The sequence below is a fragment of the Dunckerocampus dactyliophorus genome, chromosome 13 (assembly GCF_027744805.1).
Source record: "Dunckerocampus dactyliophorus isolate RoL2022-P2 chromosome 13, RoL_Ddac_1.1, whole genome shotgun sequence".
Lineage (NCBI taxonomy): Eukaryota > Metazoa > Chordata > Actinopteri > Syngnathiformes > Syngnathidae > Dunckerocampus > Dunckerocampus dactyliophorus.
In genome coordinates, this window is record NC_072831.1 from 19,772,872 (window position 1) to 19,800,612 (window position 27,741).

General features: G+C 40.0%; 2 protein-coding genes across 3 annotated transcripts in view; one reads left to right on the forward strand and one right to left on the reverse strand.

Moving 5' to 3' along the window:
- The window catches only part of crybg1a (crystallin beta-gamma domain containing 1a), a 54,559-nt gene extending 36,046 nt beyond the window's left edge, over nt 1-18,513 (reverse strand). Inside the window, exon 1 of one of the 2 annotated variants that reach the window (XM_054795400.1) lies at nt 18,082-18,511. In XM_054795400.1, the coding sequence (XP_054651375.1) occupies nt 18,082-18,395 (314 nt within the window). In that variant the 5' untranslated portion in view covers nt 18,396-18,511. Of the gene's footprint in view, nt 1-18,081 lie in introns of both variants that reach the window. The other variant, XM_054795402.1, reaches the window with a different exon arrangement.
- A 1,028-nt stretch (nt 18,514-19,541) lies between these two features.
- ccr6b (chemokine (C-C motif) receptor 6b) lies at nt 19,542-26,598 on the forward strand. The gene is made up of 2 exons (XM_054796770.1): nt 19,542-19,598; nt 25,020-26,598. Exon 2 carries the CDS (start codon nt 25,031-25,033, stop codon nt 26,123-26,125), a length of 1,095 nt encoding a protein of 364 aa, XP_054652745.1. The 5' UTR covers nt 19,542-19,598; nt 25,020-25,030; the 3' UTR covers nt 26,126-26,598.
- Nucleotides 26,599-27,741: the final 1,143 nt, after the last annotated feature.

Here is a 27,741-nt window from a genome sequence, read left to right on the forward strand (position 1 = left end):
AGGAGAACACATGGCAGGGTAGAGATGGAGATGGCTCTTTAATTTAAAAAGTTAAAATACGAGGAAAACTAACTGATTGTGTAACCTGTGACCTTGTATTTACAAAGAAATCAGATCATTCTAAAAGCAAAACTAAAGTTGATGTGTCCTACTATGATTAAAAATAACCCTTGACCATATTCATGCACAACTTAGGTGAACTGTAGCTTTTTGTCAGCATGCCAGCACAAACCAGCCCCAACTTGTCTGAACTTTGTTGCTATTGCCCAGCCAACAAAAACTCTTCTGTTAGCACATGATACACAAACTTCATATAATGTTCACTGTTACGGTACCAGCGTACAAAGGCACCAAACCGCTGTACTAAATATTCTGAGCTAAATGTTTGTTTGTAAATGTTTGAAGGGAGAAATTGAACAACAGCAACTCTGACAAAAGGAATGAAGAATGCAGGTTAAAGGCCAGGTCAGTGATGAAATGTTGCAATGCAATTCTTCAAGACTTCCAGTAATGTATGTATGACATCATGCTGCAAACACTGCACAGTCACCTGCAAAAGACTGCTATATTGGAACTGTTCTTTACTGCTGCTACTTTTCCCCATGATTCTTAAATCAGCCAATCAAGTAACGTGGTGATAATTTCATCAAATAGCCTGTTTTTGAGATTACTGTTTATACTAAATATACAAATACTGTATGTACCACCTTTTTATTGCATCCCCTTTGTATTTACTACTTTCAGCAGAAAGCACAGGCATCTATTAAGTGTCAGGAACCGTGTCTAAAGTGTGACCTGAGTTTGCTTTGTCACCTATAGCACAAGGCTAACATGTCAATGTTTTGTTCAGACGGCTTAGTATATACAGTAGTGTGAAAAAGCGTATGCCCCCTTCCTGATTCCTTATTTTTTTGCATGTTTATCACACTTAAATGTTTCCATCCATCAATTTTCTATGCCGCTTGTCCTCACCAGGGTTGTGGGGGTATGCTGGAGCCTATCCCAGCTGAATTCGGGCGAGTGGTCGCCATCCAATCACAGGGCACATACAGACAAACAACCATTCACGCTCACATTCATACCTATGGACAATTTAGAGTCACAAAGTAGCCCACATTTTGGAATGTGGGAGGAGAAAATCCACGCACGGGGAGAACATGCAAACTCCACACAGAGCGGAGATTCAAACCCAGGTTTTCCCTTTCTCCTGACTGTGTGGCCAACATCCTAACCACTTGGCCCCCGTGCTTAAATGTTTCTGAGCATCAAAATGTAAAATGCTGTTTTAAATGAAACTTTTTATTATGGGAGAAAAAAATCTAAACCTACATGGCCCTGTGTGAAAAAGTGATCCCCCCAACCTTGCTGTGATAAATGGAACCATGAATTCTACCAAACCATTCTGAAGGAGAATGTCCGGCCATCTGTTCGTGACCTCAAGCTGAAAGGAACTTGAGTTCTGCATCAGGACAATGATCCAAAACACACCAGCAAGTCCACCTCTGAATGGCTGAAGGAAAACAAAATGAAGACTTTGGAGTGGCCTAGTCAAAGTCCTGACCTGAATCCTACTGAGATGCTGTGGCATGACCTTAAAAAGGCAGTTCATGCTCGAAAACCGTCCAATGTGGCTGAATTACGACAATTTTGTTTGATCAGTGGGCCAAAATTCCTCCACAGCGCTGTAAGAGACTCACTGCAAGTTATCACAAACGCTTGATGGCAGTTGTTGCTGCTAAGGGGGGCCCAACCAGTTATTAGGTTTAGGGGGAAATCACTTTTTCACACAGGGTCATGTAGGTTTGGACTTTTCTCCCTCAATAAAAAAAGGTTTCATTTAAAACTGTACGGCACTGCATGGGGACGCTAACCCTCAAAAACTGTACATTTCACCCATTTACTGCGCCAACGCTGCAAGCCATGCAATGTTCTTAATTCTTCTGGTTGGAAAAAGTGCAACTTGGAGCTGAAGAGGGACAGCATGCATCAGCAACTAGGTAATTGGCATTTGTTTTGCAAAATAAACATGTCAGCCAAGAGTGTTTTTGTATGTAAGAGTGTGTTTTGGCTATTCTTGCATTCCACTCTGGCTTTAAATTGAAGAACTCTTGCACTATATCCGTCACAGATCATTTTAAAGAAATTATATATGTAATGCTCTATGCTCTATTCACTATGTCACTATGCATTCTTTACTTGTGTATCTTGCTTGCTGCTATAACAGGTGAATTTCCCTGCTGTGGGATTAATAAAGTACTACTACTACTACTAATGCTACATTTGGCTATTTATAATAATCTGTAAAAAGTAATCATCTGTGTCGTACTACACTACACAAGTCTTATTCTTTCTAAAATGCGAGCACTGTACATTGAATTGGCAGGCGACGTGGTTAAGAAGTGAATACAGACCTAAGCCCGATCAAGCATTGTTACTTCCGCTACATATCAGCCTGATTTACTTAAATGTTACGAGGACCTCGAATGCTGTACAAAGACAAAACACAGCGTGCCTCAGGAACCTTTACAAAAATGACCAAGATTTCAAACATTTGGAAAATGTGGCCTGAGGACCATAGCCTCCGATTTGGAAGAGCTGATGCTTATCCCGACAGATCTGCACTAGGCTGCAAGACAGAACGATGAAGCCATCAGGACCACATCTTCCACAAATTGAAGACATGAGATTTTACGGCCGCCATACTGCTTGGCCACAACTGTGCATAAAGACGATGGCAAACGGAACTCGTGACAAAGGGCAGCCTTGGCGGAGTACAATGGCCAATGTGAACATGTATGACTTACTGCCAGCAATAATAACCAAGATCCTAATCCCATAGTAGATAATACTCCCATACCTATACATACTGTACTCCTGCAGACTCACACAACCACATAACACTGCAGTAACAAAATCCCACCAATATCCTTCTGAGGATATACAGCTGGTCCACTCTTCCTCAACCAGAAAGAAAACACATTGCACCTTCTTTATCTAAGGACCAACAGCCAGGATAGACTGGGGAGTCAGATGAGTGTGATGCCCCTATACACTCACTGATCCCCTTCTTAAAAAGAGAAACCACCATCCCGATCTACCAATCCTGAGGCACTGTACCAGACATCCATGCAACATGTCTCAACCATGAGAACATCCAACATCCAGAGGCTGGAGGAATTTGGGTTGAATCTTATCTGCCCTTGGGTCCTTGTCACGTTTCGTGATAGGCAATATCAACAGATGAGGAAACCTAAAGAAAATTTCAAAATATTGATCAATTTCAAAAATAATGTAGTTTAATGTAATGTAAAGTACAAGAATGCAGCACAAGCTCACACTAAACCTAGAAAAACTTGTCAGCTTCTCATCTTTCCATATATAAATAGGCATATTGAACACAGTGACTGAGCACAGTAAACCTGCAAGTCTAACAGCAAATATTGGGCTTCTAAATACATTTCAGCAAAGCAGCAGAAATAAACCACCAAATATACAAGATTCAAGAGATTCAAGATTCAAGAGAGTTTTATTGTCATGTGCATGGTAAAACAGCAGTTATACTATGCAATGAAAATCTTATTCTGTTCATTCTCCCAAGAAAAGAAAGAAAACACAAGAAAGAATAAGAACATAAGAAACATAAACAAACATAAACATATATACCAATAAATTAAGCAACAACAACAGAAGAGACATTAATACAGATAAATAATGCAAATAAATAAATAAAGTACTATGAGTGTGTGCGTGTGTTGCGTGCGGCGTGTGTGAGTGCTTCGTTGAGAAGCCTGATGGCCTGTGGGTAAAAGCTGTTTGCCAGCCTTGTGGTCCTGGACTTCCGCATGCACTGCTGCAAATGACAGGTCACATGACATATATATACAAACTGCACAGAGACATGGAATTGCTCACTTTATTTACTGCATGTCTATGATGTCACTGCTTGTTCCATGGTTAATGAGTAACTTGGAACTGGGCATGAAATGAATAAATGAAACCAAATTAGAAGGCGTATAAAGCTTGGAATTGTTTCATTAATTTTCCATGTTCAGACTGGAAGAACACTGGAAGTTGAGACAGAAAAGTCATTTATGTAACTGCTGAGGCCTAATAATGTTTATAACTTTCTGAATTACTTCTGATAAGAGAGGAAGGCCTCACTAGTGTTTGTATAGAAAGAGCCAACTGTGTGTTTGGGAGTGCTTGAAAACTGACTGTTTGCCAGATGCTGGGTGTGTCTGAAACATTCAGTAGACTGCAACCACTTCACTTACCCTGGAACGAATATGCTTCAGGAGAGCGGAAACTGAGCCAACATGCTTTTAAAGGCAAAGAAAGGCTTCCCTAGAAATGCACACTTTTGTTAAGATTAAAAACAAAACTATATCGCACTTGCAAATAACTCTATCCAATGAGTTATTGGACACAATGGTAGTTTTCTGTGGTTAATAAACATTCACTATATTTTGCTTTCTTCACTGTTTCTACCGCAGTTATGCTAACAGAGATGGTGCAGATGTCACATTGTCATTGCAGATAATGGGTGCGATAGCGCCTCTCCGGCGAAATGTAACCAGGGGTCAAATTGGTGTAGATTTTAAAAATACGCTTCTGGATAAGGATTGAAGCATAAGGACTTAAGGAGCATGTGTGATACGAGAATGGTATGCAAATTCTTTGCAATGCATGCAATGTGCAATATGCAATTTATGCAAAGCGTTTTCAGACAATGTTGCGGCTGAAATTCCTTTAACAATAACACCTTTCTTCTGCTACAAAAAAACCCCATATGTTCTGGCATAATCCCATTTGAACTGTGTAAAAACAATTAAAAAAAACACTTCTTTTGCAGACAGAGGTGTGTTTGCATGAGAGCTGTTTGGCTCTGTAAGAGAACGTAATACCCAAACTTTCAAAGTAGAAACTGCCTGTGAGATAGTCAGAAACACACTTCCATGATTCCCTATATGATGAGGCATGCTGCCCTGAAGCATGCTATTCCTACAGCCATGTTACCACGACAAAAAAAAAAAACAGTTGTACAAACAAAACAAGTTTGTACAACTCCACATCATGCCATGTGGGAAAATATCCATCAAGTGGAAGGAAGAACATATCATACATGGACCTTAGCTCAACTTGACCCCATCAATCACCATAAATACTGATGCTGTTGACCAGGACAAACATTTCTAAGAAACAGGTTGTCAATTCAGAGGCAATACAGGGGCTGTGCAAGTAGTTGCAGATGTAATCATGAATAGTACAGTGAAACAATTCTATAAGTTAGAAACCAACAAATTTCTTTCAGGACAGAACATGCCACGTTACATTTCACAACCTGCTCCCTGGAGCAGTGTCACAAGTAAGGGTATTGTTTTCAGTCCTCCATTCTTCTCAAACTTCCTCAGATTGCAGTGCAAGTCTAAACAACTCCAATTACTAAGAACTAAAAATGGAACATTTCTTTTTTTACAACTGTGGATATTTTGTCAGAAAAAAGTAACAAAAAAATCCATGATTACAATAATCATTCCGATTTCCTGTTTGACAGTGCTTAAAAGAGGTTGTAATTGATTGCAAGCATATCAAATCATTAATTTGCAGCTGCAATCAAAGCTCTGCTGACCAAATAACGTGAGGTGGAGAATGACCTGTGGTCTGCCTACAGCAGTGTTTCTCAAATAGTGGGGCGGGCCCCCCTGGGGAGACGCGATGAACTGTCAGGGGGGTGTGAGAGGCATTGAAGACTTTCAGTATTAGTGCCGCAAAAACATTTCTGTCCTCCAGTGGGGGCATGACAGAAATTGAGAACCACTGGCCTAAAGAGACATCTAAGAGATTCTATGCTCAGGATTTTAGTTTGAATTCAGAAGTCTATTATTTATTTGTGAATAATGGCAAATTGTGTTATGTTAGTTACTCACAATATGCTGAAGTTTGTTAATTTTATACATACTGCTACTGGTGCACTTTACTTTCCCTGCTGGTTCTGTGCAATGGTAAATATGTTGGTAGATGTAACCTTCCAATTATTGAAAGATTATGGAAGTAAATTCATCTGTTTTATGTTTATTTTAATTGTGGATCATTACAAATATACTTTGTTTTAGTAGTGCACAATGAGTAAAAATAAATTATATATAGAAAAACATTTTGCATGAAAAAATTGACAAACTATCGATCACAAAAAAAGATGCATCAAGATGCATCAATAATCGTTTTATCATCGCATCACAGGCCCCTGAATTGTAATCGCATCGAATCGTGAAGTGGCCAGAGATTCCGATCTCTAACAGATATCATAATCCTGATTGTCAGGCCAACATCTAGCTTTGCATTTCAATAGAACCAACTGAAGTATGAACTAATAGCTGTACTGAATTCTGCTCCGTCCATTGCCTTTTCTTTGATTATATAAAGTGAATTACAGCCAGCCACATGAGAAAATACTTTTAGAACTTATTAAAACTTCACTGATGTTTCAAGATTTGAAGCCAAGTAGGAATTTATTGACAAGTCATCCAATTTGGGCCAAAGTAAAAACAATACACAATTTCTTCACTTACTCTGCTCTACACTTTATAACTGCAGGATGAAAGCCAAAGTCATTGCCATTTTTACTATTTTGCATATGTGTATTAACCTGTGGAACACAGTTTGCCTGTCCTACCGCATTCTGACATAGAAAGCAAACGTGTCTACAAGAGCTTTCTGGGAATACATAATAGTTGAGTTAAATACTGTTGGGGTCATGTTCATTTCACAAACAATCCTACAATGGCCTATGTGGGGGTTTTTTCTTCACCTGTGCACAAAGATGTGTTCTCACCTGCTGGAACAAACCAGGGTGAATTCAATTCAACCGAGCAAGGCGGGTAGGAAAACACACATGATCGCATTATTTCCCGAGCCAAATAAGATCAGGTGATTATGAGTGTCAAGCCCTTTTCTTATTGCCTACAAGATGCTAACACGAGGATAAAGGTGTCTAAATACAGAACTTACCTGGCTTAATTAGGTACAAAAATAAATGCTTCCTATTTCGGGCCAAAAAGTCTGAGGAAGTAGGGTCATTTTTTGGGAAATGTTATCATGCATTGACACAGGTCTAACCCATTCTGTACACACAAGATTTTGTAGTGAAAACAAACAACCTTAACAAAAGGATTGTTGTTTGATTGCACATGAATGAGCAGGCGTGAACAGATGTGTGCGTGTAACAACGACTACACTTCAGACCACTAAGCTCCCAGTATCTCAGTCCATTATGCACACAAACACTTTCATTTTCAACCTCTTTCAGCTTCAGCTTCTAAATCCTGGAGTATTTGACTATGCTGGTGCTTGGAGGTTTGACCTCTTGGTAAAATGCTGCACTGTCCAAAAGGAAAACCCCTTTGAATTCTTTCTCATAAGGTACTTTGATCTGATCTTCAAAATACAGCGGATTGGTAGCCGATCCCGAGCTTGAAGATCGGATCAGGACATCCCTACTGGCAACCAGTTAAGACTGTCCTCCACCCCTCGCCCAAGGTCAGCTAGGATAGACTCAAGCTCACCCGTGACCATAATAGGGACAAGCGGTATAGAAAATGGATGGATGGAACACCAATTTGTGTTTTACATCAGACCATCTCAGTCAACTTTGGGGTGTGCAGCAACCGCCTGTGATTGTGAATGTTAATGACCTACAGCTTACATGCCAAAACTTGCACTAGATGTTGTCGTAAGGAACAATATTTACTAACAATAACATTCAAAAGTATTCCACAGCCCAGTTCACCTCACTGACTTACAACAATATATCGTCACCAGAGAGATCTAAAGAAGTGGTGGTTTTATGTGCTTTCATTTGTATTATTTATTACAATTCCTATTTGTTTTGCCAACTGAATACTTTGTATGTCAGCAAAAGTCATTGTAATCGAATACTTGCAATACTTACAATACTTACTTACAATAACCTTGGCCAGTCCCTCAGGACAGTATTATGAAAAAGCTTGTACGGGTAGGTGTTCTCCCTGTGAGTTAGTGTATGGTTGTGTGAACTGTGAGAGAAAATAAACAAATGTGAGCTCACTCTTACAAAATCCGCTCTAAGTTGTTCATGCAGCATAGAAATGAAATAGCCGTCATTTGTTTAAGTGGCACAGGTGACTCTGTTTGCTTTATCCTGTACATATTGACTCAGCAGCCCATGAAAACCAGCAAGTTAAAGAATATACACTGTAAAGTGGACAAATATGCCTGGATAACGCATACTATGGTATTTTAAGAGTGCAATAAGAATGACCTAAACAGTGACACAAAATTATAAGAGTGATATTATAAGAGTGTCTAGTTTGTAAATAAATAAATATTACAAATAAAAATATCAATTCCAGGACTTTATGCTAAGTACTATATGTAATATTGTTCAAGTCTCAAATAATAGTGTCTTCAAATTAGGGTTTAATTATATGCAATAAATTTAGTTGTTATGACAAGTAATCTGATAAGGAAAAGTCATTAAAATAAGACGTTTCACTGTCTTGTTTGTCTGTCTTGCCTGTACAAAACGTGGATAAGTATATGATTTAACAACATGGGCATCACCTTTTCCTTACCTCTATCAGAAAGTGGCTGATCAGTGCTTTTGGTATTGAGCTCCACTCCATATTACTGTACTACTACAACGCCAGTATTTGTGATAAACTGCATGACACAGCTGTGTTACAAATTGTAATTGTATTTGTCCAGCTGCTGGTTGAAAACCTTAGGGTGGAAAAGACAAGCATCAAATTCCTACTTCATATCAGACAGTTATATCACATCCATTTTTCAGTATGACCTAAAAACTTGCTTGATGATTTATTATCAATGTATATGCACTCAATAAAAATATAAATACTTTTGTTTTTGCTCCCATCTTTAATGAGCTGAACTCAAAGATGTAGAACTTTTTCTATGCACACAAAAGCAAGATTACTGTACTGGTGTGAATTTAGCTGGCCACAATAAAAGGCCAGCCCAAAATGTGCAGTTATCACACGGCAAGATGCCACAGATAGGCCTGTCACAATAATCGATAAATCGATTAGTCAAACGATTAAAAAAAAAACAAAGTCGATAATCTTGTTGGCCTTGATAAATTGCATGCGTGTTTGTTTTGTCTCTCTTTGCCACACAGGCTGGATGATATGAGGGTTCACTCTGCATCTGTCTGTGCACGTTAGTGCCCCAGTGGAATGAACGGAGAGAGTGAACCCTCCTCTCAGACATTATGTGGAGGTGGGGCTACTAGTGAGTGGATACATAGAGTGCTAGCAGCAAGTTAGCATCCTGAGCCAGCATATACTAACATAAATGAAGGCACAGAAGTGATGGTTCCTAAGGCCACAGCAGCAGTGTGGGAATATTTCAGTTTTAAACAGAATGAACAAGGTGAGCACATGAACACCGTCGAACTGATATGTCGCATTTGTTCGACAGTAGTGACAAGGAAGAAGGGTGATACAACCAAAGCTTCCTGAGCCGTTTGGTCGACAAAGTAAATATAAACAAATAGCGCAAAGTGGTGCGCACTCACAGACAGAATACGGTTGAAAAGCCAGCATTTGGGGAAATGTTACAAATGTTTGACAGACGTATTGCATGGGAGAACATACATGTACATATCACAAACAGCAACTCCTGAATTGTATAATCCAGTGAAAGAAGACATGTTGAAGGACATTGCATTTTACTCTGCCACCACAGATACAGTATGTGTTCTAGCTCAAATATGACGCCCTACATTAGTTTAACAATACACTACATAACTGTGTGTGTTGTGTGCGTGTGTGTGTGTGTGTGTGTGTGTGTGTGTGTGTGTGTGAGTGTGGTTTTTATTGCAGTGTTTTTTTCTTAACAGAGACAGGGTCTGTTTTTATATTGTTTTTGGTTATGATTGTGACTCTTGAAGTGCATTTTTTGCTAAAATAAACAGAGTCCATTTGATTTTCATTGAGTTCTTTTCTTTTTTTGTTTGTTTAACTTATTATGTTTAATTTATTTAAAAGCTCCTGACATTCCAATTACAATGTTAAATACTTTTGAGAAATTAAAGTTGATTACTTTTGATACGATGTACTCTCATTATTACATTATATAATTAACGAAAAAATTGTCTAAATAAATGTTTTCAATGATATCGATTATCGACAATAATTTGTAGGACAATTATCCTCCAGCAAAATTAGTTACCGTGACAGGCCAAGTGTTGAGGGAGCATGCAGTAGGGATGCCGACTGCAGGAATGTCCACCACAGCTGTTGCCTGAGAACTGAATGTTCATTTCGCTACCATAGGTCATCTCCAAAGGAGTTTCAGAGAATATGGTAGTACATCCAAACAGCCTCACAACCGCACCACATGTAACCACCCCAGCCCAGGACCTCCACGTCCATCATCTTCACCTCCAAAATCATCTGAGACCAACTGCCCAGCCACATTTAACACACTGATTATCCCAGCTATTAATGAAATAAAACCGTAAAATGTTGTATCAAGTGGGTTCTGAGATAAATGTTTTTTTCTCAGACAAGTAAACCAACAGGAACTATAAATACAAAACAAGATGAAAAAGAAATGAAAAGAAAATAATTATGCATAGCTACAAAATTATAATCCCCTTTTACTGTCTGGTATGAAGTTATTTCACATGTCAGTAACCAAGCGAGAGCTCTAATCATCTGCCTCAGGTGTGTGTCCATGTGTGTGTGCTGTCCTAGTTCTGTCTGCTGCATGAGTCACAATTAAATTCACTTAATATGCCTCCTAAAATTGGGTTTGGCATCATACCCGCATGACAGGTTTCTTGTCTGTCTTTCTCAAATTCAAACCAACAGCTGTTAATATAGGTTAACCTAAAGACAAAAACAGTGACCTCAGAAACTAAGTCAAAGGAACAACACCCATCAGGAGACAGGCATGATGAACCTACTTTTTTAATTGTTAAAAAAATTGTTGATCATTGACAATTTATAATTGCTGTGTCTTCAAGCAATGGAGACATAATAGATTTCACGTTTTGGCAGCCAACCAAACCTACAGCCTACACGGGCTGCTGTAGAGGTGGAAACCGAATGTAAACAAAGTTCAGCACAGGCTGTGTTTTTTTTTTTTTCATGACATGATTAAAAGGTGCAGTGGATGGTGACATTAGCATGCCATTATATTACGAGGCTGCTTTCAAGGCAAGGCAAGGCAAGGCAAGTTTATTTATAGAGCACAACTCATACACAAGGTAAAGGTAAAGTGCTTTACAGAAGACGGGTAAAACCACTTCATAAAATCATTCCATAAAAACATACAATCATTCTAAAATCATTACATAAAGTTCCATAAATACATCCATCCATCTATTTTCTATGCCGCTTATCCTCACTAGGGTCGCCGGTATGCTGGAGTCTATCCCAGCTGACTTCGGGCGAGAGGCGGGGTACACTCTGGACTGGTCGCCAGCCAATGGCAGGGCACATATAGACAACCAACCATTCACACTCACATTCATACCTCTCCAATTAACCTAACATGCATGTTTTTGGAATGTGGGAGGAAACCGGAGTACCCGGAGAAAACCCACGCACGCACGGGGAGAACATGCAAACTCCACACAGAGATTCCCAAGCGGAGATTCGAAACCAGGTCTTCCCGATCTCCTGACTGTGTGGCCAACATGCTAACCACGGTGTGGGCTGTTCCATAAATCATTCCATAAAACAAAAAAACAGATTAAAAGATTTCAGTTGTCATATGCACATTTGAAAGTATTTTCAGCTTGGATTTGAACATTGCCGAAGTTGAGGATTGTTGCACATAAACGCAGCATAAAACTGAAACTCAGCTTCACCATGTTTAGTCCTGACTCTGGGCACCCGTAAGAGACCACTCCCTGAGCTTCTCAGAGCTTGAGCTGGTTTATGTGGCTCTAACATGTCAGAGATGTACAAGACAATGAAAAGACTTGTACACAAGCAGAGCTGTTTTAAAATCTATTCTCTGAGCGACAGGAAGCCTGCTTGTTTAGAAAGTGCTTGTTTAGAGAGCCCGGTGAGAAGGTCGTTACAGTTGTCTAGCCTGCTGGAGACAAAGGCATGGATTAGTCTCTCTAAATCTGGCTTAGACACTATTTAGGCGGTAAAAAGCTGCTGATGTTATTGATTTAATGTGGCTGTTAAAGTTCACATCTGAGTCCATTATTACCTCTAGATTTCTAACCTGATGATTAGGTTTTAGAGAAAGAGTCTCAAGGTGACTGATAACACTTTCTCTTTGTTTCTTTGGGCCAACGACAATGATTTCAGTTTTGTCTGAGTTTAGCTGGAGAAAGTTGTTGTGCATCCACACACTGATCTGTTTGCTGCAGTGACAAAGTAAATCTGCAGGGCCATGTTCAGCAACCGTCAGTGACACGTACATCCGAGTGTCGTCTGCATAGTTGTGGTAGGTCACATTGCAACTGTGTATTTGCTGGCCTAAATGAAGCATGTACAGATTGAACAATAGGGGTCTCAGGATTGACCCCTGGGGAACTCCACAGGTCATAGACATTTGGTCTGAGACACAGTTACCAATTCCAACAAAGTATTTCCTGTCCCCCAGATAGGACTTGAACCAGTTTAGAGCAGTACCAGAGATTCCCACTCAGTTGTCTAACCTCTGTAATAAGATCACATGGTCAGCTGTGTCAAAGGCAGCACTAAGGTCCAGCAGAACTAAATGTGAGACTTTGCCTGCATCTGTGTTCAGATGGATATAATTTGTCACCTTGATCAGAACTGTCTCAGTGCTGTGGTGGGGGCTAAAGCCTGACTGGGAAGTATCAAACACATTGTTAAAGAGGAGAAAGTCAGTAAGCTGTTGTTATACAACCTTTTCTAAGACTTCCCAAAAATGGCAGGTTTGATATGGGCCGATAATTGTTCCGTACTGTGGTATCAAGAAGTCTCTTCTTCAGAAGAGGCTTAAGGACAGAAGTTTTTAGGGACTTTGGAAATATTCCAGTCTGAAGTGAGTTAACTAGATGCGTGAGTTGTGGTAGCAAACTTTTGCCAATGACAGGTGTGAAATGTGTCAGCTTGAGGTGTCTAGCTGGCTGCACAATAGTTATTTGTGTTGCGTAAATGATCGCATTTTTTATACCTTGAACTTTGTCATGAAAGAATGTTGTAAACTCATTGCACTTACATGCAGAAACGCTCATATTTATCAAGATAAATCACTGACTTTAATTTTGTTACATTTCACTAGGACCATTGTATGTGAAGAACATTTGCCTGGGCATCAAAGACTCTCCTGCTTTTCTCTTCTGACCTGTTTGAAATTTTCTCTCATCTTTGACTCTTATGAGTTAGGGATAGGATTCAGTTAGTCGATCGATTAAGAACTTTGTCATTAGAGTTTTGTTAATATAGCATTTGTATTCAAAATGCTTGAAAGAATGAACTCAAACCGGAGTGTATTACTAGGTGGCAACCAGCAGTTTTATATTCCCCATATGGGAATGTTTTCACGTCGAAATGGTAAAGTATTTTATTGTTTCAGCCTCTCATCCACACAACAACGGCGTTCTGGGTGCCCTGAAACAGTATTTTTTGTTTAATGGCTTTTTAAAAAATGGCTTTGAAACTAGAGCTGATTATGGGCTGATTATGACATATCACTGATTAATCAAGATCAGTGAAAATGTAGCCGATATATAACTTTTTTTTTTTCTGCGCTGAGATGCAGTCCCTCCCTCCCCGTGTGTCTGTCTGCTTGCTGCCTGTACCTGGCCCCTCCCTCGCTCTGCCGATCTCTCTCGCTTAGTCCGCTGTAGGAAGAGAAGACTGAAGAATGCAAAAAGGAACTGCATTTTTGTACACCATGGTAAAACAATGTAACGCTACACTTTAGTGCAGTGGTGTCAACATTTCAGCTTTTTCTTGTTGTGCCTTTTGCTGTGTTTTGACCATCTTTGCTGTTTTTTTTATTTTATTTTGTTTCTGCAGTGATGCCATGACAAATTAGCCACGGTCTAAATATGGCCCCTGAGCCGCAATTTGGGTACCCCTACTTTTGTGGATCTTCGTCTGCGTCGGCTCTATATGAACAAACTACAAATCTATTTGGCTTGTTAGCTCAGTGTCGTGGGAGAGCGAAGGGATGGTGGTTGAGGGTAGAGGGGCTGCGTTACAACAGTCAATCCTAATGAGCAGAGTTTTTTTGGGAGGTGCACATCTCTCCAGTTATATTTGTGCTTGAATTTTGAGATAGCACAGATTTTGAGCCACAACGTGAAATAATTACTGTCACGTGAGCAGGCACATCGCTGCACGCTGACACTCTCTCTCTCCTTGTCTCTCATCCTGTGAGCACGAGGCGAGCTGGTGTATGTGTGTGTGCTCATGGTACCTCAGGTCGGGTTTTGGGGACTGGGCTCCTGGCTAGAAAATTCTTGTGGTCGACTGGCAAAGTCCTAAAGATCAACGAGTAGCTCGCGATCTACGGGTTGGTGACCCCTGCTTTAGTGCCACGCTGTCAGGGCTCGTCAAGGAGAACATTCTAGTTTTCTCTGCTCTTTTTTCATATACAATATTGGCCGATGTATCGGATATCACCTTTTTCCCAGCCCCCAATATCGGTATCGGCCCCAAAAATCCCATATCGGTCGGGCTCTATTTCCAACATCGTTGCTGTGTGGGTAAGCAGTAAGTGACAGCTGCCGACAAGCCAACGTAATAACTGAATATTTCAACTTGCATCACTCATCCCAATCAATATTCTACTGTTATTTTTTTGTCTTAAACTCCAAAATGACTCTACAGAAGTAATTCCACTTTGTCGTCAGTCTCGACAAGTTCTGGGCAAGCAGAAGATGACAGACTTCATGCGCATGCTCTCTTTCTTGCGCTACAGTTTGGGTATCAAATGGTTCTGTCTGCATGTCTGTTTACAGCGCCACAGTTAAGTGTGCATTATGTATTACATCGTTTTCACCCAGTGATGCGACCTGAAAACGTTCCCGTGTGGTTGTGACTATTTACTGCTCCAGCACAGTGTGGGCGCAATGGTTTTTCAACCTGCCAAAAAAAGCCCAAAAACCCAGAACAGTGTAGACTCGGCCTTAGTGCTTCAGGGGCTATCCACACGGAAACGTTTTCAGTTCAAAACGGCAAAGTATTTTATAGTTTCAGCCTCTCATCCACATGGAAACGGCATTCTGGGTGCACTGAGTGGGAAAATCCGAAAACGTCGCGGTCACGTGATCAGAAGTGAGCTTTGACAACAAGTCAACGTAATATCTGAATATTTCGAGTGTCATGACTCACCGCAGTCAACATTCTCCTGGTATTTTCTTGTCTTGTACTCCAAAAAAGACGTCTAGATGAGCCTTGGAAACCAAAAGACGACGGGCTTTCTTCCTTTCTTCTCGTGTGGTGTGTCACGTGGGTCCGTCTGCGTGTCTGTTCACAATGCCACACGTAGGTGTGCCTTCTGTATTACATCGTTTTCACTCAGTGATCCGTTCCCGTTTGGATGCAACTATTTACTCATCTGGGACAGTGTGGACACAATTTCTTTTCAACCGGTCAAAAAAACCCTCAAAGTCAGGAGCGTTCCCATGTGGACAGGACCTCAGAGTCAGGCGAGTGTCCACGTTCCCATTGACAAGTTGCCCGGCACAGACAAAAGTTGTTGATCTTTGGCCACATGAGGTGAAGGGGCAAACTAGCCCCGGGAAACCAAAACAAACTGTATTCTACATTCCACATCGCCACATACAGCAAATACTTCAACTGGATCAGCCGCTTTTGATCTTCAGCGTCACCTCAATTCCTTCACAGGTGTCAGGGCAAGTTAGGCTCCTGTAGTTTTCACTTTGATTGTTAAAATGTAAATACTTGAACACCAAAATGTAATATTAGAAAATAATAATTTAGTAGAGCTGCAACAATTAATGGACGAATCAATGATTAATTGATTATCCAATTAACCTACAAGTACTTTGGTATTTGATTAATCTTTTTTTTTTATTTAAAAATGAAAATATCCTCTGATTTCAGTCTATCAAATGTGAATTTTTTTTATTTCCTCAGTCATCCATGAAAGAAGATGTATTATCTTTGGGTTTTAGGCAAAACAAGATATTCACACACATCAGCTTTGACTTTGGAAAACATTGATCAACATTTTTGCCGCTTTTCTGATATGTTGTGGACCAAACAACTACATTTTTGTGTTCGGTTGATATTGATTTGGTCCATCAGGGGTCTAACCAATTATTTGATTTAACCAATAAATTGACTAAGAAAATAATAGTTAGTTGCAGCCCTAGAATTGATTAACATTCACGTATAGTTACACATATAGCCGATGTGTTTCCATGCAGCATGAATAAAAACCACAAGAACTGAATGTAACGAGTTAATTTTTTCTTGTAGCAAAGGACACCCTTGATGAATGAATCATTTCAAGATGATTTTAGTCGGGGCTGTGACTGGGAAGTGAACCCATGCCAGCTCTGTGAGCCACTGCACTACAAATAGCCCTCAACAAAACATTTTTTACACATGGTTCTGGTGTTATTAATCGCGATCTACAAACTCGGGGTTTGAAAGTTTGAGTCATAAATCTTTCTGATTCAGCCCGAGTATCCTTGGACAAGATACTGAACCTTTAGTCGATCCTGATTCTTGATGCCTCAGAATCTACGCAAATATGTCTCAGCAATCAGAGCAATCTAACCTGTGGCTTAAGCAGTAGTTTTTTACAGCAATGCATGATCTTATCGACATACTGTTGTGGAAATAGGTGGAATGTCATATTGAACTGGAAATAACATACTGTAGCTCAGTGAACAAAAAGCACATTTGAACATTCTGAATTAACATGGGAATTAGCAATGGGGCTGCACGGTGGTTAGTTGTTAACATGTCGGCCTCACAGTCAAAAGACCAATGGTTCGAATCTCTGTTGTTCCCAAGATTGGGTTTTCTCCGGATACTCTGCCTACCTCCCAAATCCCCAAAACATGCCTCTTTTGTGATTAGTTGTTTGTCTACATGTGCACTGGGATTGACTGGTGACCGGTCTAGAGTGTACCACGCCTCTCACCCAAAGTCAGCTGGGACAGGCTCCAGCTCACTGGTGACCCTAATGAGGACAAGCGGTATAGAATATGGATGGACGGAATGAGCAATGTGTTTATGGCAAAAAATGAGAGGAAGAATAAAAAAATAAATAATACTGTAGATGCACAGCATCCAAACAAGTGGTTCTTAATGTGGGTATAGAGCAGGGGTCGGGAACCTTTTTGGCAAAGAGAGCCATGAAAGCCACATATTTAAAAATGTATTTCCGTGAGAGTCATATCATTTTTCAACACCGAATACAACCAAATGTGTGTATATTTATGGAAGACCAACAATTTTAGAATATAACTCTCTGAATTTATTCTTTTTAATAAAAATGTTATATTGAAGCTAACCAATAATAAATACATGACTTTTTACCATTAATGCAACTTCTGCTGCTGCATGGTTTTGCGCGCTACTCCGTATCTTTCTTTCCCTTTTTCGTCAAAAGGGTTGCACAATTAGCTAGCTGACTATTTGATTAAAGGAGGGACGACCCCAATAATCAAGTTTTGGTGTCTGACACTGGAAAATGGGAAGGACAGCTGGCATTGCGCTACAAAATCAAATGGATTAAAATGCATTAGAGTGCGTATTTTAAATGTTATTTTTTAACACTGATTTCTGTAATGTTTTACTTTAAAATGTCAGGAAAACAAATTAAAATAAAACACATTTTATGGTGTTAAGAAATGTCTGAGAGCCAGATGCAGTCATCTAAAGAGCCACATCTGGCTCCCGAGCCATAGGTTCCCTACCCCTGGTATAGAGGCTGCTGTCAGACATGACAACCAGTAGGTTGGTCTTATGCATTGTTTATACTGTGCCTGTAAAGATATAGAGACAGATATATAGAAAGATATATATGTTGAAGTTGTGAGATACCTTATTTGACGTCATCAATATAAAAGACCTAACGAGGAAGAAGTTAGTTACTTACACGTTACTGCTGAAGCTGTCCAGTTCATCAGGAAATAACTCATCTCCTCCTCTGCCTTCTTTCTGTTTGGATTTCTTGCGTTTTAACTTGAACGACAACATCCGCCTTCCTTTCTTTTCTTTTGGAATAAGCAAACCATCACCCGGCAATGGGGCACTGTCACCCGGGCAGACAGCACCTGGGCCAACCGGTGACGTCTTGACGGTGGCTGCTCCATCTTTGACTGAGTCCGCCCGCTTCAACCCCTTGGCCTCTTTGTCCGGTGACTTTATCTTGAACAGATTCTTGACTTTTAAAGTGTTGGACTTGCTCATGATGAACTGAGGCAAGTTTCCCTACTTCGTCGGTTGGAGGACTGAACTACTGGGCGAACCTGCGGGGCGGGTTACCGTTCAGTTCTAAACCTGCACAGACGCTCGCGCGCGCCAACAGGTGATCATGAAATGGGTTGATGTGGCAAGCACTTCCTGTCTAAACCTTCAAAATAAAACCCAACTGCACCTACTTCTTCGACTTTAAGCTGCATGCAAAACCAGCAACGGTGAATAAAACACGTGTTTAAAGATATATTATATCGAATACATAATTAATTTGACATAAGTGTAATATTGTGTTTGCCTTTATGCAGCTTTTAAGTAAGAGTTTCAGGATATGTTTTTACTCTGAAGGCAGTCAGCTTCCTCCTTGGCACAGCGCCGAGGATAACTTATCTCTCAACAACTCATCAACAACCCCTCATTGTTTTAACCCTCATAATCCCAGTGATTATTTTATTCAACGGTTTGATTGGAAGGCTTTCATTTGATTCATTTCACCTGTATTAAATACCTGCATTAAATACCTGCTGGTTTTGAATGTTTCTGTTTCAGTGTGAGATTATAAAAACAGGAGACGTGAGAGACATGTACAGTACAGTATTTCAAAATGTATTACACTGAGTCTTGCCAAGTGCAACACTCACTTGATCAAGTCACTGTTGTAATAGCGCCATCTGCTGGTCGTATTAGGGAAGCGCTTCAACACATTAGGCTCCTGTATGAATGTAATAACTCAGGGATGTTCAAACTTTGGTGTAATTGTTGCTCCAGTTTTTCAATGACTGTTGGGATTTATTCTTTCTGTTTGACGTGCGTCGTAAATAGTACTCATAGTTTTTTCATTTTTAATCTCATTTGTATAGGTATGTCCCCACTAATTTTGCATATATCATTTCCAATTTTCGTTGTCCTCGGTGTGGTGCTCACAGGAAGTGCGAATGCTAAATTCTGCCTATAAATCAGTGTCATTTTTGTGGGCTTCTGCTAAAGGGGACAGAAGAAAAACAGTCCAAATGAGATCACAAGCAGGAAGATGAAATAATGTCTCCTTCCTTTTAGACTAGGCTGCTCAGATCTGTGATTACAATCTCTGCTGCCGAACTGTTTCTTCATAAACACCTGGGGCATCCTGCTGGTGCTTTCTTCAACATTAACACCTGATTCAGAAAACATCACCGGGCAAGACGCATTATTCTGAAGGTATGTTTCAGAAAATATAATCAAATGGAGAAATTCAAAATGTGATAGTAGTACAATATACCTGTAAAGGTTTACTGAAAAATAATGCATTCATTAAACTGAAGTATTTGTGCTTCAGTGGGGGTTGTTTGAGTGGTCTACGGCCATATATTCCCAAAGTGGGGTACGTGTACCCCCAGGGTTATACCAGTTTTCATTGGGGGTACGTGAATAAAAATGAAAAACAATTAGCGCCTAACTCTCACGATTACAAGCGCACCTGAACACCTCATAGCACAGAGCGCACCGTCATAGCAGAAAGAAAGAAGAGACGCTGCATGAAGTTCTTCATTGTTCTGTGTGAGTGATATCAATAAGTAAGTCAGTTTGATGATTATGCCGTGTATTAAGAGTGTTTACTCTTGACGGTTTAACTAATATTGGTGTTCCAATCCCCGCACTATGTGAAAACCTGTCAATGTATGTGCGTGACAGGATGAGAGAGTGGAGAGCCCCCTGAAAATGAGGCTTTATCGCTGCTTGTATGGATTTTTGTACTTTGGAGACTGCTTTATCAAGTTTGTTCAACTTTCCCTTTCAGTTTGGCATCAAATTAATATGCAGATTTAAATCATAGCGTTTGCAAGTGGACAAAAGGGAAGTCAAGTTCAACCCATTCAAAGGGAAGGATCCCAACATACTTCTGAAATAAAAGATATGTCGGACCCAATAAATTCACATCTTATCTATTTATCAGTGCTCATGTAAAACTTTTATCAAAATTTGACCATGCATAATACATTTTTTTAAACAGAATTACTTACTATAAAATTAATGAACCAATTAATCATGTTTAATATTTCAATTTAATGAACTGTAAAAATGGTGTATGTTTTTTAAGTGCGCAGCAGTAGGGGGTACATGGCTTCAAGTCAAACGTCTGAAGGGGTACACGACTGTAAAAAGTTTGGGAACCACTGTTCTTTGGCACCATCCAAATATTTTCCTGTCACTAATTAAAGTGACCAACCTCGTTGATAGTATCAATCAAAGCTAAGCTTTATGAAGCTGTTTTATTGTATTCTATTACTTTGTGGTGTGTACTGCATGTAGTGTCTTGGTTTTTAAATGTATTTAAATTATAATGAAGAATGAAATGAATTTAATGCCATATTGCATAGTGAAAGTAGCCTTTTTTAAAGTTTGAAACCTAGTTCAGCGCAAATAAAGGTACACGATTTGTTCTCAAAATGTGTACTGGATAAAAGACTGCTTCTTTTTTCCCAATTCTACATGACTATCTTTGTTTAACACTAAAAGCAGATCTGACCTGTCAGGCACAACGGATGTCTTATTTTTTTTTTTTTAAATGATGTTTGCACTTTTAAAGACAGAAGTCATTGCAAATGCAACAGGTTTCTCAGTGGTACAGGTGGGAATCATGTTGTATTATTTATCTTTTATTTGAAGTTCATATCAATACTATGCCTTTTGTGTTTGTGCGGAGAATCCAATTTTTTAGGTCACTATGTTTTTTCTGACTTCTTAATCCGCAGTGATTAGGATCACAGCAGCATCTAAGATCAAACAAGTCAGTCGCTTACTTGACTTTGACTAAAGGGGCGAAACTGCATCACACACAACCAGAGGAAGAGGCAATGTAGAACACATGCGGTTTGTAGGTTTTGCTGACAGAGGTAATGTTTTACCAGAAATACGAGGTATTAAAGGCTCTTAAAGGGGACCTATTATGCTTTTCCTCTTTTCTGACCTACAAATGTTGTTACAATGCTGTATTCTTGTGTTAAATGGTGCCAACGCATCAGTTAATGAGGTTTGCGCATTTGGAAGTGAGCCCTGGAAGCAGTTTTGGACGGCTCTGCACGCTGAGTTCCATTGACGTCAATGCAACCTGGTCTTCCTTATGTTGGCATGCCCAAGCACCCCCGCTCTGTTCACGGTGTTAGCACGTCGAGCAGTGGCTCCCAGGAAATGTTTGCTGGGGTGTGCCCAAAGAGGCAAGCATCAGGCCGAAGTGGTTGGAGTTGCTGATTTTCGGCCAGCAAGAGAAAAATGTGCTCATCTGTCAGCGGCACTTCACACGGGACTGTTTTGTGAACATGGGCCAATATGAAGCTGGACTATCCGCCAAACTGTTGCGGAAGTCTGACGCCTTTCCAACGTTACTTGGTCATGTTGAGGAGTCAGAAGAGCAAGCTGTAATTAACAATTTATCAGTGTCCTAACTGTGTTTATTATGTGTAAGTAATCGGACAAAAGCGGTTCGGCAGCTGTCCGGAAGTCCTCGGGAGCGCTTGGGAGTGTGACCAATGACAGCGGAGTGGGCTCGGCGGGAGGCGTACCTGGAGGAGGGCCGGGGTTGGAGTAAATTACACAGATCGTTTGGGCGGGAGGCAGGAAACACTGCAGGAAGTTGTGCAGAGTCTGGAAGATCTGGAAAGCTTTCTGTGCGGGTTATCATGTGTAGCTGCTCTATAGGAGACCAGAACTCAATACAAAGGCCTGAAAATGAGTATAATAGGTCCCCTTTAACCAGAGGCCGCATCGATAGGATTTAAGGGATCATTGAAGCACAGATAAAAGATGATAGCTGTTTTTTCTATTAAAACCCACATCCATCTATACCGCTTATCCTCTTTAGGTCACGTGTGCAGCCTATCCCAGCAGGTACACCCAGGACTGGTTGCCAGTCAATCACAAAATGCATATAGACAAACGACCATTCACACTCACATTCACACCTGTGAATAATTTACAGTCTTCGATGAGCCTCATTGGCATGTTTTTGCCAAAATCTACATGATAGTGATAATAATTGTGGATGAAATTGAAATTCCCCCAGAAATTACATGGGTCAATGTGTACAATTGATTTTCAACAAATTACTGCCATTGGAAACAAAATAACAGATGGTAGGTTGTTTGATTAGTAATAGATTTGTAGTAAAATACTGATTCAACTACAGTGGATTTCAATAATTGGTTCCAAAATGTCAGAAAAAAAACTCAAAATCTATGAAAACAGATGCAATTTCTACCATGTGAAATGATGTGCAGTAATCCCTCGTTTATTGCTGTTAATTGATTGCAGACCTGACCTTAATATCACAGAATTTCAGTGAAGTATGATTCTTTATTTATAAATGGAATATTTTAGTAGTTATAGCATTGAAAACCTGTTTATAACCTTCAAAATGCATTTTTTTCATATCCTGTAGACATGAAATAACATCCCTATGGTCAACTTTACACTCGTATTACCCAGTATAGTAGAAACAATAAGAGTAAATAAGCCATTTAAGACACAAATAGGACTCATGCTTGTGTGTGTCGCTGTGAATGTTAGGGGGGAGGTGAGTGGCGGCTTGCTAGGGAAGATGAGTGACGGGCAGAGATGAAGTCACAATGGGGGTTTAGAGCTGATTTTTGGCTTGCTGTTGGTTACTGCAGCAACAGTAGCCCGTGTTTTCATGAGGGATTATTTTACCTGTTGCGAGAAAATGTAATAAAAGCCTGTTGTTCCAGGGATCAAGTCTGGGGTTTGTGTGTCTCACTGAACATCACAGTAACATTACTAGTGTCCAGTGTACAATACTACATATCATTTCAGTGCGTCTTCTGAATGCCTTACATTTGTATTTTAGTTCAGTTAGCCATTTTTATGCTTGAAATTGATTAAATTAGACAAAACATACATAATATTGGCTTCAATATGCACATTTTTCTTACTAATAATAGGACAACTGGACATAACGTGTCTTTTGATAAGTATCATATTAAATATTACTCCTACTTACACGACTCACAAAAATGTAAGGATATTCGGGTGAAATTTCAGGATGATCCTAAAATGCACTACAGTCATCCCTTGCCACTTTGTGCTTCCTCTTTTGCGGCTTCACACTAACATGGTTTTTCCAAGTGTATTGCGGTTCCTCATTGTTTTGCGGTTGACTAAAGCCTATTATTAGTCAAACATATGCATATTTAAACTCATTGGAGTTGTTTATTGCCTAATTTCGGCATTACAAGCATGAAAATGGCTAATTGAACTGAAATACAAATACTATAAGGTATTTAGAAGACATACCCATTCAAAGACAAAGGCGTGGGTACACATGTATAACGTAGCGTCATCATTATCACTGAACAAGTTGCAGTATTTTCACAGCTCAGTGGTTGTGTGTAAGAACTGAGTGTGTGTGTGTGTGTGTAATTATAATGCACAAAGTATTATTACTAGTATGGTTACTATACTACTATATAAGTATTATTACTATACAAGTGTGTAGTAAGCATATCAAATGAAACAAAGTGTGGGCTAGGGGTATGTGTGTCAGTGTTCGCAAGAGCAAGAACAAGCGACTAGTTCTCTGAAAAGAAGTTGGGAATTTCCAAGTGACTACAAAAAACAAACCCAAAGTCGCTTATAATGAGCGGACCTAGCAACACTGATGTGTGTGTGTGTTTGCTTGTGTCTTATTTGTGTCATATGTCTTATTTTCTCTTATTATGTCTACTATATTGGATAATACAAATGTTAAGGTGACTATAGGGTTGTTATTTCTTGCCTAGAGGGCTAATAATGTTAAAAACTGTACTTAGGTTGTAAACAGGTCTTCTATGCTCAAACTATGGAAAGGAAATTCACTTATCATGGTTGGGTTTGGAACCGATTGACCACAAAGCTGAATGGCCTAATTCACAGGAATCGACCAATATGTTTCCTGGTTCATTTAGATATTTGTCATTTTGACATCACGAGACCGAGACGACAGCTAACAATTGATCACCAGTATCATCGCAAGCCTTTTTTTTACAGGAAAGTGGCCACTTAGCTTAGAGCAGAGGTCGCCAACATTACTTTTACAAAATGAAGTTACTTTTACAAAATGAAAATGTCCAAGAGCTACTCATTTTTGTAACATTTATTTTCATAGCTTATTTCAACCCAAACAAACCAAATATGATTGTTTTACCAGAATATTAACAAAATGCTGGTATCCACAACTCACATTTTGTATTTCAGAATGAATTTCTTTCTAGTGTTCTCACATTGTTAAATGAAAACCTGAATGAAGAGCAGGCTTGCGGGTGCCTCGTGGTCGTGGGGCGCTATCTGCTGCCCGCGGGCACCGCGTTGGTGATCCCTGGCTCAGGGTGCCACAGTGTTGCAGAGACCGGAAGAGAAACACAAAGCTCCTTGCTTAAGCAAGATGTGCAAAAAGTACTGAAAAATGAAACAGTTGGACATGTGCATTCAAAGTTCAAATTAAGTTCACCTGTAAAGGTTATAATGCATTTTAGGATCATCCTGAAATTTCACCAAAAGCCGAATATCCCTAGTAGTGTACTGTATGTGTTTCTTCGTATTGCCTTTCAATGCAAATATCTGCTGTTAAAAAAATTGTTTCTTCCACAGCGTTGACCATAATGTCTACAGAGACTCCATCCTACGATTACTATTACAACGGCACTGAAGATGATCCAGACGATGGGCTGTGCAACCTCGATCCAAACCCTGTGGAAGTCACCATCCAAACTTCCATGCACTCCCTCATCTGCGCCTTCGGTCTGGTCGGCAACATTCTCGTTGTGGTCACGTACATATTCTACAAAAGAAGCAAGACGATGACAGACATCTACCTCGTCAATGTGGCTGTGGCGGACCTGACCTTTGTGCTGGCCTTGCCTTTTATCATATACAATGAGCAGCACAGTTGGATAATGGGTGCTGTGGTTTGCAAGGTGCTGAAGTCAGCCTACAGCATCAACCTGTACAGCGGGATGCTACTGCTGGCGTGCATCAGCGGTGATCGCTACGTTGCTATCGTGCAGGCCAGGCGCTCTTTTGGGACCCGCTCCAGCTCTTTGATCTACAGCCGCGTCATCTGCTGTGTCGTGTGGGTTTGCGCTGCCGCGTTAACTGTGCCCACGCTTATCTACACCGAGCGCTTTGAAGAGACCAGTGTGGGGGCCGAGGCCGTGTCTGTTGTGTGTCAGCTGTCTTTCAGTACTGATGAGACAGCAAAGTTAATCAAAGTGCTCATTCCCAGCCTTCAGATGGCCATTGGCTTTCTGTTGCCCCTTTTGGTGATGATGTTCTGCTACTCCTGCATTATGTGCACGTTGATCCGAGCACAGAGCAGTCAGAGGCACAAAGCCATTCGTGTAGTTTTAGTGGTGGTTGTTGTCTTCATTACTTGCCACCTTCCGTACAATGTGGCTTTGCTCAACCACACACTGTCCCTCTTTACAATAAGAGGTTGCAAGGGGGAAATGCTCAAACTCCAAGTTCTGGCTATTTCCAAAAATGTAGCCTACCTGCACTGCTGTCTTAATCCCATCCTCTATGCCTTCATTGGCTCCAAATTTAGGAGCCACTTCAGGCAAATAGCCATGGACTTATGGTGCTTTGGTAAAAAGTACATCAACTCGGCCCGCTATTCACGTGGCACGTCAGATACATGCATCTCAGGCTTTAAGTCTTCAGATAGATCCAACAACTTGTCATCGTTTAGTGCGTGACACTCCATTAAAAATACAGGAAGCATTATTGTAGTTCAGTTTAGTTGAAAGGGCAGCTAAATGTATGCGTCTGCATGTGTCAACGAAGGTAATTACAGTGGAACCTCGGTTAGTGTACTCCCCCGTTAGCGTGTTTTTGTGCCAAAATTTTGCCACATTTTGTGTACAGTTTCCAGTTACCATACAATATGGCGCACATCTTCTTGTGCTATTACAAAACACCCTTGTTAGCAGCCTATTGGCTTGCTATTAGACAGAAACAGGAACAGGATGTCAACTCCACTGCCCGTCTACTGTATGATGTCATCAGCGGATGACTCTGTAGTTCTCTGCTAACTAACACAGTCATGCCACAGGCTTCTGCTTTCCTTTTGATCACAGCTGCAAAATAACCCACAATGGAGCCAAAGAAAGTTGCAAACGCCAGCATTTTGATAAAGGTGAGAAAGTCTATTCAAGAAATAACTCATAGCAAAACACAAAAGGTAGTGCCCGAGTGGATCTCATTGCCACATCGCCATCTTTGTCCACAATCATGTCTTCAATAAAGGTAAAAGTGACATTCAGTGTTTATTTGTCCCTTTCATTGTCATTGATATGTATTTATATGCATTTTTTGCATGTAAAATTATGATTGTAAAACTATAAAACCGTTATGTATCAACATTTTTGGCTCAGATTAATTTGATTTACATTATTTCTTATGGGAAAAATGTATTCAGTTAGAGTACATGTCGGGTCTTCCGGGATTGATTAATGACACGAACCAAGGCTCCAAGGCATAAAAATTCAGATTGTCCAACACCACAAGTTGTTTTGGTTCAAAGCAAACAGCAAGAAAATAACGTTTCAATGTAAGTACTACTCTTCAAACTCAGCGTTCAAACTCCACTTTGGCCTATGACGTATATTATGAGATGTTTATAGGATTTTTTGATTAGTTCCCTCATTTTAATTGACTCTTTCTCTCCAAATTCTGTTTCTGGAATATAATTATAAACTGAATGTTTTCTTATTGTTTGTACTTTTAAACTTTTCTTTGTTTGCCATATTTGATTTGTATTGATGTCCTCAATAAATTGTGACTTGTATCATTATAATTACATTATAATGGGCATTTCTGTAACCGTCCACCAAGCTCTATATGACTGTACTGTAAATAGATTAAAAAAAGACAACGTCAAACCAAATCCTGCATACGTTTTCAGAGGGTGCTGGATTGGCCTGCATGCAGTCTCTCAACAAAACTGAGTGTCGCTTGCATTTTAATGTAAATTGCAGCAAAAGAAAATGTTCCGTATGGCCTTGTTAAATGATCACTTTTATTTGTCCATCAAACGTACTGGTTTCATTACACATACAGGAACTAGGAAATGTGGAGATTTTTCATTGGTACGGTTTAAAGTCACTGACACTAGAGGAAAGTGCTTACAATCTGTTTTCAATTCATGCCAAAGTTCACGCTTGAGGAGTCCTTCCATACATAACTCCTAACTCACATGAGTGGCCAATGCACACGTTGCCATTGTAATCCCTCCTACTTCCACCGGATGTCCTCAGTAAGCTTTGTTGGTTACCTTTTGGTTTTGACTCGCTGCATGATTTACTTGCACTCA